Here is a 14,021-nt window from a genome sequence, read left to right as displayed (position 1 = left end):
GATGAAAGGGAAGAACCTACAACCAAGATTACTCTACCCGGCAAGGATCTCATTTAGATTTGATGGAGAAATCAAAAGCTTTGCAGACAAGCAAAAGCTAAGAGAATTCAGCACCACCAAACCAGCTCTACAACAAATGCTAAAGGAACTTCTCTAAGTGGGAAACACAAGAGAAGAAAAGGACCTACAAAGACAAACCCAAAACAATTAAGAAAATGGTCATAGGAACATACATATCGGTAATTACCTTAAACGTGAATGGATTAAATGCCCCAACCAAAAGACATAGACTGGCTGAATGGATACAAAAACAAGACCCATATATATGCTGTCTACAAGAGACCCACTTTAGACCTAGGGACACATACAGACTGAAAGTGAGGGGATGGAAAAAGATATTCCATGCAAATGGAAATCAAAAGAAAGCTGGAGTAGCTATACTCATATCAGATAAAATAGACTTTAAAATAAAGAATGTTACAAGAGACAAGGAAGGACACTACATAATGATCCAGGGATCAATCCAAGAAGAAGATATAACAATTATAAATATATATGCACCCAACATAGGAGCACCTCAATACATAAGGCAACTGCTAACAGCTATAAAAGAGGAAATCGACAGTAACACAATAATAGTGGGGGACTTTAACACCTCACTTACACCAATGGACAGATCATCCAAAATGAAAATAAATAAGGAAACAGAAGCTTTAAATGACACAATAGACCAGATAGATTTAATTGATATATATAGGACATTCCATCCAAAAACAGCAGATTACACGTTCTTCTCAAGTGCGCACGGAACATTCTCCAGGATAGATCACATCTTGGGTCACAAATCAAGCCTCAGTAAATTTAAGAAAATTGAAATCATATCAAGCATCTTTTCTGACCACAACGCTATGAGATTAGAAATGAATTACAGGGAAAAAAACGTAAAAAGGACAAACACATGGAGGCTAAACAATACGTTACTAAATAACCAAGAGATCACTGAAGAAATCAAAGAGGAAATCAAAAAATACCTAGAGACAAATGACAATGAAAACACGACGACCCAAAACCTATGGGATGCAGCAAAAGCGGTTCTAAGAGGGAAGTTTATAGCTATACAAGCCTACCTAAAGAAACAAGAAAAATCTCAAGTAAACAATCTAACCTTACACCTAAAGAAACTAGAGAAAGAAGAACAAACAAAACCCAAAGTTAGCAGAAGGAAAGAAATCATAAAGATCAGAGCAGAAATAAATGAAATAGAAACAAAGAAAACAATAGCAAAGATCAATAAAACTAAAAGTTGGTTCTTTGAGAAGATAAACCAAATTGATAAGCCATTAGCCAGACTCATCAAGAAAAAGAGGGAGAGGACTCAAATCAATAAAATCAGAAATGAAAAAGGAGAAGTTACAACAGACACCACAGAAATACAAAGCATCCTAAGAGACTACTACAAGCAACTTTATGCCAATAAAATGGACAACCTGGAAGAAATGGACAAATTCTTAGAAAGGTATAACCTTCCCAGACTGAATCAGGAAGAAACAGAAAATATGAACAGACCAATCACAAGTAATGAAATTGAAACTGTGATTAAAAATCTTCCAACAAACAAAAGTCCAGGACCAGATGGCTTCACAGGTGAATTCTATCAAACATTTAGAGAAGAGCTAACACCCATCCTTCTCAAACTCTTCCAAAAAATTGCAGAGGAAGGAACACTCCCAAACTCATTCTATGAGGCCACCATCACCCTGATACCAAAACCAGACAAAGACACTACAAAAAAAGAAAATTACAGACCAATATCACTGATGAATATAGATGCAAAAATCCTCAACAAAATACTAGCAAACAGAATCCAGCAACACATTAAAAGGGTCATACACCACGATCAAGTGGGATTTATCCCAGGGATGCAAGGATTCTTCAATATACGCAAATCAATCAATGTGATACACCATATTAACAAATTGAAGAATAAAAACCATATGATCATCTCAATAGATGCAGAAAAAGCTTTTGACAAAATTCAACACCCATTTCTGATAAAAACTCTCCAGAAAGTGGGCATAGAGGGAACCTACCTCAACATAATAAAGGCCATATATGACAAACCCACAGCAAACATCATTCTCAATGGTGAAAAACTGAAAGCATTTCCTCTAAGATCAGGAACGAGACAAGGATGTCCACTCTCACCACTATTATTCAACATAGTTCTGGAAGTCCTAGCCACGGCAATCAGAGAAGAAAAAGAAATAAAAGGAATACAAATTGGAAAAGAAGAAGTAAAACTGTCACTGTTTGCGGATGACATGATACTATACATAGAGAATCCTAAAACTGCCACCAGAAAACTGCTAGAGCTGATTAATGAATATGGTAAAGTTGCAGGATACAAAATTAATGCACAGAAATCTCTTGCATTCCTATACACTAATGATGAAAAATCTGAAAGAGAAATTATGGAAACACTCCCATTTACCATTGCAACAAAAAGAATAAAATACCTAGGAATAAACCTACCTAGGGAGACGAAAGACCTGTATGCAGAAAACTATAAGACACTGATGAAAGAAATTAAAGATGATACCAACAGATGGAGAGATATACCATGTTCTTGGATTGGAAGAATCAACATTGTGAAAATGAGTATACTACCCAAAGCAATCTACAGATTCAATGCAATCCCTATCAAATTACCAATGGCATTTTTTACGGAGCTAGAACAAATCATCTTAAAATTTGTATGGAGACACAAAAGACCCCGAATAGCCAAAGCAGTCTTGAGGGAAAAAAATGGAGCTGGAGGAATCAGACTCCCTGACTTCAGACTATACTACAAAGCTACAGTAATCAAGACAGTATGGTACTGGCACAAAAACAGAACCATAGATCAATGGAACAAGATAGAAAGCCCAGAGATTAACCCACGCACCTATGGTCAACTAATCTATGACAAAGGAGGCAAAGATATACAATGGAGAAAAGACAGTCTCTTCAATAAGTGGTGCTGGGAAAACTGGACAGCTACATGTAAAAGAATGAAATTAGAATACTCCCTAACACCATACACAAAATAAACTCAAAATGGATTAGAGACCTAAATATAAGACTGGACACTATAAAACTCTTAGAGGAAAACATAGGAAGAACACTCTTTGACATAAATCACAGCAAGATCTTTTTTGATCCACCTCCTAGAGTAATGGAAATAAAAACAAAAATAAACAAATGGGACCTAATGAAACTTCAAAGCTTTTGCACAGCAAAGGAAACCATAAACAAGACGAAAAGACAACCCTCAGAATGGGAGAAAATATTTGCAAATGAATCAACGGACAAAGGATTAATCTCCAAAATATATAAACAGCTCATTCAGCTCAATATCAAAGAAACAAACACCCCAATCCAAAAATGGGCAGAAGACCTAAATAGACATTTCTCCAAAGAAGACATACAGATGGCCACGAAGCACATGAAAAGATGCTCAACATCACTTATTATTAGAGAAATGCAAATCAAAACTACAATGAGGTATCACCTCACTCCTGTTAGAATGGGCATCATCAGAAAATCTACAAACAACAAATGCTGGAGAGGGTGTGGAGAAAAGGGAACCCTCTTGCACTGTTGGTGGGAATGTAAATTGATACAGCCACTATGGAGAACAGTATGGAGGTTCCTTAAAAAACTAAAAATAGAATTACCATATGACCCAGCAATCCCACTACTGGGCATATACCCAGAGAAAACCGTAATTCAAAAAGACACATGCACCCGAATGTTCATTGCAGCACTATTTACAATAGCCAGGTCATGGAAGCAACCTAAATGCCCATCAACAGACGAATGGATAAAGAAGTTGTGGTACATATATACAATGGAATATTACTCAGCCATAAAAAGGAACGAAATTGAGTCATTTGTTGAGACATGGATGGATCTAGAGACTGTCATACAGAGTGAAGTAAGTCAGAAAGAGAAAAACAAATATCGTATATTAATGCATGTATGCGGAACCTAGAAAAATGGTACAGATGAGCCAGTTTGCAGGGCAGAAGTTGAGACACAAATGTAGAGAATGGTCATATGGACACCAAGGGGGGAAAACTGCGGTGAGGTGGGGATGGTGGTGTGCTGGATTGGGCAATTGGGATTGACATGTATACACTGATGTGTATGAAACTGATGCCTAATAAGAACCTGCAGTATAAAAAAACAAACAAAACAACTAATACTAAACTTTCATTGGGTTATTTGTATGGAAATATGTTAATATAAATGTTTCAGACATTACATGAAATTTCTAAAAATCTTATATTTGTATTTGTATGGAAATATGTATGGAAATATGTTAATATAAATGTTTCAGACATTACATGAAATTTCTAAAAATCTTATATTTGTATTTGTATGGAAATATGTATGGAAATATGTTAATATAAATGTTTCAGACATTACATGAAATTTCTAAAAATCTTATATATTCTGGTATAATGTTATAAGTAATAATCCTAGTTATTACTTTAAAATGTATATCTCAGAAATAACTAATTTTCTTGTCAACTGCATTATTATGAACTTTCATCAAATCTTTAACCGTGGTCATTTTTAAGTCTTTTGTCATTTACAGACAGTTCTGGGTGTACTCTGATGATTTTGCAAATATGTTCCTATAAAAGGGTTTCATCTTCAAGAAATTCATGGAAAAGACTCTGACAAGTACAGGTTTCTGGTAACTGACTGTACTGCTGAACTGAATGAATAAGCATTTTCAGAACTCTAATGAAAAACTGATGAACTCATAAAAGTGCTAACAAAAGATCAAGATGAAAAAAAAATTAATTACATGGGACTGAGTGAACTGATGAGGATGAGTATAATTTTTGTGACTTTCTGTCTGAATTTAAAAAAAAAAAAAATCCCACAAGGACTCAGAGGCAAAGAATATACAAATCAATTTTCACTGCAAAGTAAAGGAGCTGTTACAGTGGAGGATTACTGGACTGAATGTCAATATTATGACATAGTATGAGTGTGTTTCATGTTTGGTAATTGCAATCATTGTTGCTTTTGTTGTGGTCATCCATGTACAATGCTTGGTGTCAGTCTATTTATGTCTTGTAAAAATAAAATACAGTGTGTGTGTGTGTGAATAAAAAAAAAAAAAAAAAAAAAAAACAGAGAAAGAAATGATCTCTACCTTAAAAGTGACTGCAGTCTTTCAGGGGAATACGAAACAAGTTCAAAAATAAACTAACTATAAGACAGAGATGATGTCTCAATTTTCTGAGACACAAACCGCAGCACCCCTCAGAGGAGGACAACACACACCTCCAGGAGAGGGACAAAGGCCAGCATCCTTTCCAAGTCACCAAGGACCAGGCATCACACACAGCCAAGAATGCCTTCCTCAAAGACACACTGGGACGACCTGCTTGCTACCAGGATCCAGACACCTAAGACACATCTACTGAGACTATTACGCACTGACATTTGAGCAGGTGATGTCCATACTCAGACACAGGGAACCAGGAGGAGGCCGACTTCTACAACGAGAGACCCAGCAGGGAGCCCCGGCTGCCCCGCTGAGGGGGTTGAAAGCAACGGCAATGATGGGATGTCAGAGTCTGGCCAACAGAAACAGAACACTGCCGGAGACAGGGCACAGGGAGACTAGAGATGCACTATCTAAACGATGAAGTTACTGCGACCGCATACACACTGCTCGGTGCCGGGCTATACGCTGTCATGACGTCATTTCCCACCTGGTCCAACACCACAGCCCCGAGGCACTCAAAGGAGAATGTAGTTAAAATCTAGGTCTAGGGATTTTCATTTCTTACACGTCCATGAATTATATACGGACAATGACTTCACTATACAAGGTTTTCTTTCTCTTTTACTTTTCTTTCCTTCCTTCCTTCCTTTTTCTTTCTTTCTTTTGACCTGTCGCGCCTTGGCCCTAGAGTTTTATGACCTCTCTCAGCCCAGTTCTGGAGGAATTCACTACGCTTGCCCCCCATCAGTTTATAAAACCCTCATAATCCATCAACTTGCCAGAAGGCAACAACAGACTGAGCTCAGAAAGGTTACATGAGCGGTCCTAACACGGAGCCCAGGTCTTGTGCCAACATGCCTCACACCTAACACCGTCGAGAGCACTGAAATAACGGGGCATGCAAAACTCACAAAGATCATCAACACAGAATATGACTTAAGAACTGAAACAGAGGATTTTCACTGTGGTTCTCTCCTGTGCTTCTAGAGGTGGCTTTTAGAGCATGACAACGTGTAGGCAGGGCCCCCACTGGGGTGTGGAGGCCACAGGGCTACCTGTCAGCCACGTCTACCTGCAGCCTCCTGGTGGCCCAACGCCCAGCTCTGACAGTGGGTACGGGGTCAGCAGTGGTCTGGTAAGTATGGTTTTATCACTGATCTGATGACAGGAGGGATGTTACTAATGGCCTGATAACAGGTGGTTGTTACCAATCAGTGGTCTGATAAGGGGGGGTGTTATCAACCGAGGATCTGATAACAGGTGAGGTGTTATCAATGGTCTGATAATAACAGGCGGGTGACACAAACAGTCCAGCCAACAGTCTCTGTAACAAGAGGGGATAGCCAAGGGCCTTTCTCCTTCCGTAGACTGAAAAGGAATGAATCCCAGGAAAAACCTGAGAAATCAGAACTGCTACACCATTTTCCCCCAGAGCACATTTATTCCTGCTGGTAATGCTAGCTGGACAGAGAGGGGGTTCACAGTCCAGTAACCACCGATTTCCAAGGGGAGACGAAGATCAGCACGAGGGCACGGCTACCCGCTAGGTGAACCTCAGCAGGCAGTTCGGCAGACAGCATCGAGAGAGATGTCTACACGAGCGGCCACAAGTGCCCACTCACAGGAGCCTCAGGGGCCGCCGGCAGCCCCCGGCAAGTCCTCTCCTGCCGAACCCCAAACCCTGAACGTGGACGACCCCCTCAAGGGTGCCAGAGCCCCGGGAAGGGGCAGCATCTGAGGCTCTGGTGGGAGGAGTCCCTTCCCACCGGCCAGCAGCTCTCTCAGGCTCCCCCCCCCCCGCCCCGGGCCATGTGCCCGTGTCCCCGCACACGCCACTGGTCTGCCTCACTTTCTAAATTCCCTAGACTCTTAAGGTTCTAGTGCTGGACATGTGCTTTGAAATCACGTTTCTATGGAATCTTGCAGTCTCAACAAGTAAGGAAATTATGGCAAGAGCTACTCAGGGGCCTCCCAGGTGACAGCATGGCGGGCCAGGGGCAGAAGGTCAGTTTCTGACGCTGAGTCCACCGTGGAGACTCCGCCACTGAGGTGAGAGGTGATTCCCATGACCGGAATCACCTGGGTCAGCGCGCCATCAACCCCAAATCACCTCCAAATAAGCTCAAGTCCTACGCTCTGCTCTTTAATAAGGACGGCCCAGGCAAAACCCGAAGTGTGCTCTGAGTCTAAGCCAGTCTATTCTACAAAGTCGAATATTATCTCTGGATCACCCATGCTTGCTATTATTTGGATGGTTCAAAAAAACAACTTTCAAACAAAATGAACTACATCCTCTAGTTCAAATTTGTATTTTGATAATAATCTAAAACAAATACTATTTTAGCGTGAAAATGTTACAATAATGGTCCGTTATAAAAATGAATTTATTTATACCTTAAGATATGCTTTATAATTAACTTTTAAACAAAATCAATACACAATGTGTATTTAACCAATAGCAATTACATTAAATGCTTATTTATTAAATATTTTCTTCGATAAGCTGAAGCCCTACAATATATAAGAGAACTGATGGGAACTCAGTCTACAATACACTAAAAAGTAGTCTGCAAGTAAACAAAGCGCAAATGTGCATGTAAACGAACGCGGGGAGAGGGGCAGGCTGTGACCAGGACTGACCGTGTCCACTGGGCTGACGGAGCCAGCGGGATTTCAGTTAGAGGGGCAGCAGGAGGAAGCGGATCCAAACGGAGGGGGCAGCAGGGAGGGCCGGGCGGGGAGTCACCTCTCAGCACCCCTGCTCCCTGCCCTGGGGGTGGCAGGCAGTGACAGAGGCCTGCTTTCTGAGCTGCGGCGCAAGACGGGGAAGGAGCGGGAGAGACGGGCGGGAACCCATCGGGGAGGGACCCCGTCAGACTGCCACCACTCGGAAGCTCATCTCCTAACTTAGCTCTCCCCGCACGAGGCGGCCTGCACAAGCACCTCGAAGGCCAGTCCATAAAACACAGCTGTGAAGCAACATGTGAGTAACCGGGCGCCACCCAAAGGTCCTGAGCAGAGCTCGGACCAGAGGCTGGGGGAGAAGTGGACACGCAGGGGGCCACCTGGAGGTCGAGGCCTGGTCAGGAGTCCGTGCAGCACGCAGGGAGGACGAGGCCGGCCTGAGCCAGGGCAGTGTCAGCACAAGGGCAGGGCAGACGCTACCACAAGAAAGAGAACTCCTTTCAGGCAAGAAGAATGCTTGGAAAGAGGATACCAGCTACAAGAGCTCTGGGCGTGGGGTGATCCATGAGGGAGGCAGAACAGGAGAACCAGCAAACGCATGAACGAACGAATGCATGAGCACACAAGTAAGTGATGAGACAGGCTGGACCACCCCCTGACAAGGGCGGCTGGCACAAGCTGCGGGGACCTCGGGGAACACGCTCGATCCTAGAAAACCCAACCGTGGCGACATTCCGTCTAAAGTAACTTTTACAAAAGAGAAGTCAATTTTACAAACAGGAAGGGTTTCTAGCTACTCTTTGGAAGTCACCCTACAAGGTGCCCGAGGGCGGGGCGGCTCAGCCCTGCCCTGAGGCTCCCCTCCCGCCTCGGGCTTCAGCCCACTCTGCCCTCGCGGTGCTCTCCCCATCTAGAACCCTAACCCCACATTTGGGCTTGGCTCCCACTCCTGGCACAGAGCTCCTAAAACCCCTGTCATTTCCTGAGTGACAGGAGCGTCTTCTGTTACCCATACCGCGCCCCTTTAACCACACCGGGGCTTGGGCTGATCCCCCAGACGGCTTCAGGATGGGGGGGGCCTGCCGGGGGAACCCACCACGTGATTGGAGGGTGGGGACTTCAGCCCACCCCAGACCTCCACGGAGGGGAGAGGGGCCTGAGACTGGGAGGATCACCAGCGGCCGACGATGTATTTAATCAATCTCGGCTCTGTAACGAGACCGCCGTAAAAACCCCCAAATGCTGGGGCTCCGGGGCTTCCGGGCTGCTGGACACATGAAGGTGCTGGGAGGGTGGCCCCCAGGGAGGGCATGGGAGCAATGTGGCCGCCCACACGGTGGCACGTAAGGCATGAAGCCGTGGGCACCCCAGGCCCTGCTACACGCCGTGCTCTCTCCCTCTTCAGGGGTTCTACACTCCTGCTTCCCCGACCCCGCTGGCCCCAAGCCAAAGAATCACCACTCAGGGAAGCCTTTCTTTTTCTAAATAGTCAGTAGATCCCTCCTATGAAAATAGTCTAAAACACAGCTTTTACTATAAAAGTTGATATACCCCAAAGATTCAAAATAACCTAGTTTCCAGGGACTTCCTTGGAGCAGTCAGTGGTTAAGACTTTGCCTTCCAATGCAGGGGGTGCAGGTTCAATCCCTGGTCAGGGAGCTAAGATCCCACATGCCTCGCGGCCAAAAAAAAAACCCAAAACATAAAACAGAAGCAATATTGTAACAAATTCAATAAAGACATTAAAAATGGTCCACATCTAAATAAATAAATAAATAAATAACCTAGTTTCCACCTTTAGAAATGTGAATTCTAAAATTATGCTAAACCTGATCCTTTAAGTACCATTTATATCAATCAATCTGAATTTTGCAATTTTTAGCATCTTACTTACTTGGTACATTCTTCTAAAGACTGTACAAGCATTTGCTGGAAAGAACATATTTCTTCTAGATTTCCCATTAAATATGAAGTGTTTGCTGAACTTAACCTAGAGCCGAGAAAACAACAGGAGAAATAAGTGAGCAGTTTTACTTACATTCCTCTCCTCTCCCAGCCCAGCACCCTATTAAAAGTCTAATAAACAAATTGCTCATGTCTATGGGAAACTGCTGCTAATTCTGTTCCAGTAGCTCAGCCTCTATTCTCTGAAAATACGAAGGAACGGCCAAGGTGACGACTCTTCCACACTTGACACAATTATCATCTAACTTACTTCTCAGTGGTCTGCAGTGGCCGTAGATAGGTTGAAAGCACAGTCTGAAGTTCTTTAGAATATTCATTTTCTGTTTCCAAAATATTCTGTAGCACCTACGATAAATGATAAATAAGTATTATTTGACATTAAGATGTATACGCTTTGGCAAGTTCATCACCATTGTTCAATTCACACTGTTGCTTCTATGTAATACTAATTTGTTTGATATCATCAGTCACTCCCTGTGATTAACTACTAAATCCATGTAATGAACTGTTACCAAGGCTACACAACTGACTTCATCCCACTGCCAAGCACATTTGACACAGGTATACCTAGAATGAGGCCAGAATGAATTCATCATCAGATAAGTAACGCCAAGTCCGTTTAGAAAAAAAGAAGGAAGCACTGATCATCGCAACAGCGTGGATGCGTGGATGAATCTCTACAACACTGTGTTGCGTGAAAGAAGCCGTTCACAACAAGGACATTCCGCACAGTCCATCTACAGCAAGTCCAGGAACAGGCAAAACTAACCTATGATGGCAGAAGTCAAAAGGCGGGGGTGGGAGGGAGTGACAAAGGGGAAAGGGGCGTGAGATAAATTTCTGGAGTAATGGACAAGTTCTACGTCATGGTTTGGGTAGCTGTTACACAGATACATATACCTATCAAAGCTCACTGACCTGTACCCTTAAAATCTATGCATTTTGACATACGGAAAGTATATCAACTAAAAAAAACATGAAGTTTACCCTTTAGATGGCGTCTAGTAAACCTCAGTCCATTTCTGGGAACCTCAGACTTTCATTAGAGAAGATGATCGTCTCAGATCATCCTATACACATTAAAAATTAAAGGTCTACCAGTGTAAAGCAACCTTTATATAGCCACCATTGTATTTAAAGATAGGAGGATAATTAGAAATCAACCTTGACATTAAAATGTTTCCTGATACCCTATAGCAAATATAGCCAAAATCAGTTAACAACTCTTAAAAACATAAACATAAGTGCAAAACAGCGGAACTAAAAACACGTGCCCCTTTCCATCAGCAATGGCCAAGAGCAAAGCTCCTCCCTGGGCAGGGCGGGACGGCTCCAGGTCTGCAGGTGGAGCCCGATGGAGCCCAGGTGTAAAGGTGGCCTTCTACTAACTCCCGATGCACGCTACACTCTGGGCACCGAGCAAGGTGTCCTACCCATAGTATCTCCAATCCTCGCAAAAACCTTCCTTTTACAGAGGAAAACAGTAAAGCAGAGAGAGGTTAAGTAACTTATCCAGAGCCAGAATGTGAGCCTTCAGCTGACCCTGCACTGCCCCGCGCTGCCTTCTCCAGCCACAGGCTAATGGCTCCAGTGGAAGCAAGTAAGATCCCTTCCTCAGCTATGGTTTCCATCCCACTCTGCTAGAGAGTCAGCATCTTCTTCAATCAGAAAATTGTACTATGTATATTTTCTGAGGATCTACTGCATGCGCTAAAATGTGCTGTCCGTCTTCCAAAACTGACACATCATCCTAAGTTAACCCTGCAAAAGAAATTATACAGAATAAAGATATCAAACACGCTCGGTTTTCTCCCCCGATTTTTGATAATCAAAATGTATGTCTAAACGTTTAAGAAAAAAGTAATCATTAAGCTAGATTTCAACATTAATACAAGCAACACGGATTATTATTCTGCTCACTGCTGTTTTCTGCATTCTCGAGGAGAGTACAGTCATTCATGAGTAAATGCAACCCTGATTAGATAACTCACATACTACACTATGTAAGATGAAGAGAATCAGGCTCTTTCACTCTGACTCTCAGCTCTGGTTTCGCCCCTGAATGGACCTATTCACAGATGCCTGGTGGAGCGGGCGGGTGGAGGGGGAGGGGTTTCTCCAGGAGACCCTCCCTTTGTGGGGAAATGTGGGTGCTGATCTTACAGTTACAACGCCTCCCCTCAAAGAAATACTCGGTGGACCCAAGGGTCAAAAGACTGGAGAACAGAGAGCACAGAGTAGCCCTGCCACTGCACCACCAGAGCACACACTTTAATCCACATCTTATCCTGCAGAATGACGCGAAGCAAGCCAAGCATAATGAGTCCCTGAACTAAAAAAAAATTAAAATTTAAATCTGTCACAGGTGCGTAAGACAAAAAGCCCTTTTTTAATGTGAAAATGAACATTAAACTATGATTTCATGTCTCAATTACAACTGTTAGGAACTATTAGCAACACTGCTTAGGACATGCTCAGAAACCTCTACACCTATTTTCTAAAACAGAAAAGCAGTTCCTGTGCGATGGAAGAGGAAAATCCCTGCGTGGCAACATCAGGAGCATGCGCACAAGAAGAAGAAAACGACACTTCTTCAATCGCGGCATTAAGCAGAGCAAGCAGAGACAAAAGCTTCCCAGAGAATCTACCAGAAGTAATGCCAAAGAAAAGACTGCACCGATTATGACAGTTAAGTTGGTTAATTTCAACTACTAGTTGTAAACATGATCTTCAAGTAAGTGCTCAAGTCAAGCTCTATAGTTATCCCACCCAAACCATCCAAGTTACACTTAGCTTTTCACAAACACACGACCAAGACTTGCTAAGTGAGTCACGCTGGCGCCGACCATCCACTCTGCCAGGAGGCCACACGTCCCTCCCCGGGGTCAGCGGCACGTCTGTGTGCTCCGGCCATCACCTGTCTCCCCTTTCTTGACTTCTGCGCACTCTGGCTGCTGCAGGACCCCATGAGACCTCACAGCCCGGCTGCCACAGCTCCATCACACAAAGGCTGGTCCAGAGAACGCGAGCAGCTTTCACAGGAAGAGCAGCCTTTGCTCGGCACCGTGAGGAACAGCCGGGCTGAGCCCAGCCGACACACGCTCTCCCCGAGGCGGGAGGCGTGGAGAGCCCAGTCGGGTCAAACAATGGTGCCACACAGGAGGACGACATTGGGCAAGCCACACAGACAATCCCTGAACTGTCAGCCGTTACAGCAAAGCAAAACAAAGGACCGACTCATTACCCTGCAGACCACAGAAACTCACTTCATTATTGCCAGGGAAGGAGCGTTGAGCACCGCTCATTTTACAAACGAGTCACAACTTCCAGTGCAAATTTTGGTAGCTGCCATATGTTCTATTTTATGTGTCATTGATACTCCTTTAAAAATAAATAACTGATTTACGTGTAAGAGAAAAAACAGTAACATTAAGTCATCTGATCCAGATACAATAAAAGATTATCATCACAAACTAAAACCCAATTTCAAAACCATGAGCCTGGTTCAGAAACACAGTAGGAAACACTCAAGAATGGCACAGCTATTCTTACCCCTCTCCCACCCACCGAACTAGCCCCCTGAACCACAAGGAAAAATAACCATCGCACATTTCCTTTCAGCCTGGTCTACTTAAACTGTATTTTAGGGGTTAAAGTTTCAACAAGAGAGGACTTGAGCCGCTCCTAGCTACCCGCCCCGAGGGAAAGGAGAGGAAGGAAGGACAGGCAGGGCAGGAAGCTGTGCCTGCAGCCCTGCCCGCCCCCCAGAGCCAGAGGCATGAGGACAGGGCAGCGGGAGCCCACTCCCCAGCCCCACTGGCAGCCGCTGGCATGACGCAGCGTGCTGACTTCTGCGTGTTCTTAGCACTTCACAACGTTAACTCGCAGAGAGAGTCTGGGGGGCGGGGCACGCAAAATGTGTACGTTACTGTGCCTTTTAGAAGGAGTTACGTTACTTCAGTATTTCTAAACTTGGGAGTTCACGAGGTCTTGGGATGTATTTCCTCCAAACGCTGCAGGTTTACTACGCAAGAGCTCCAGCAGAAGCTGCAGGGCCGCTGTGGTCTGTCAGCCAGGGGCT

General features: G+C 43.7%; 1 protein-coding gene across 10 annotated transcripts in view; it reads right to left on the bottom strand.

Moving 5' to 3' along the window:
- Positions 1-14,021, bottom strand: part of ARHGEF7 (Rho guanine nucleotide exchange factor 7) — a 133,619-nt gene that overhangs the window by 36,562 nt on the left and 83,036 nt on the right. For all 10 annotated transcript variants that reach the window (XM_036831778.1, XM_036831781.1, XM_036831782.1 and 7 more), the window contains 2 exons: positions 10,191-10,285; positions 9,870-9,965 (listed from right to left, as the gene is read on the bottom strand). In XM_036831778.1, the coding sequence (XP_036687673.1) occupies positions 9,870-9,965; positions 10,191-10,285 (191 nt within the window). The remainder of the gene's footprint in view (positions 1-9,869; positions 9,966-10,190; positions 10,286-14,021) is intronic.

Source organism: Balaenoptera musculus, chromosome 18 (assembly GCF_009873245.2).
Source record: "Balaenoptera musculus isolate JJ_BM4_2016_0621 chromosome 18, mBalMus1.pri.v3, whole genome shotgun sequence".
Lineage (NCBI taxonomy): Eukaryota > Metazoa > Chordata > Mammalia > Artiodactyla > Balaenopteridae > Balaenoptera > Balaenoptera musculus.
Note: the sequence above shows the minus strand (reverse complement) of the source record. Positions and strands in the feature narration are given on the sequence as shown.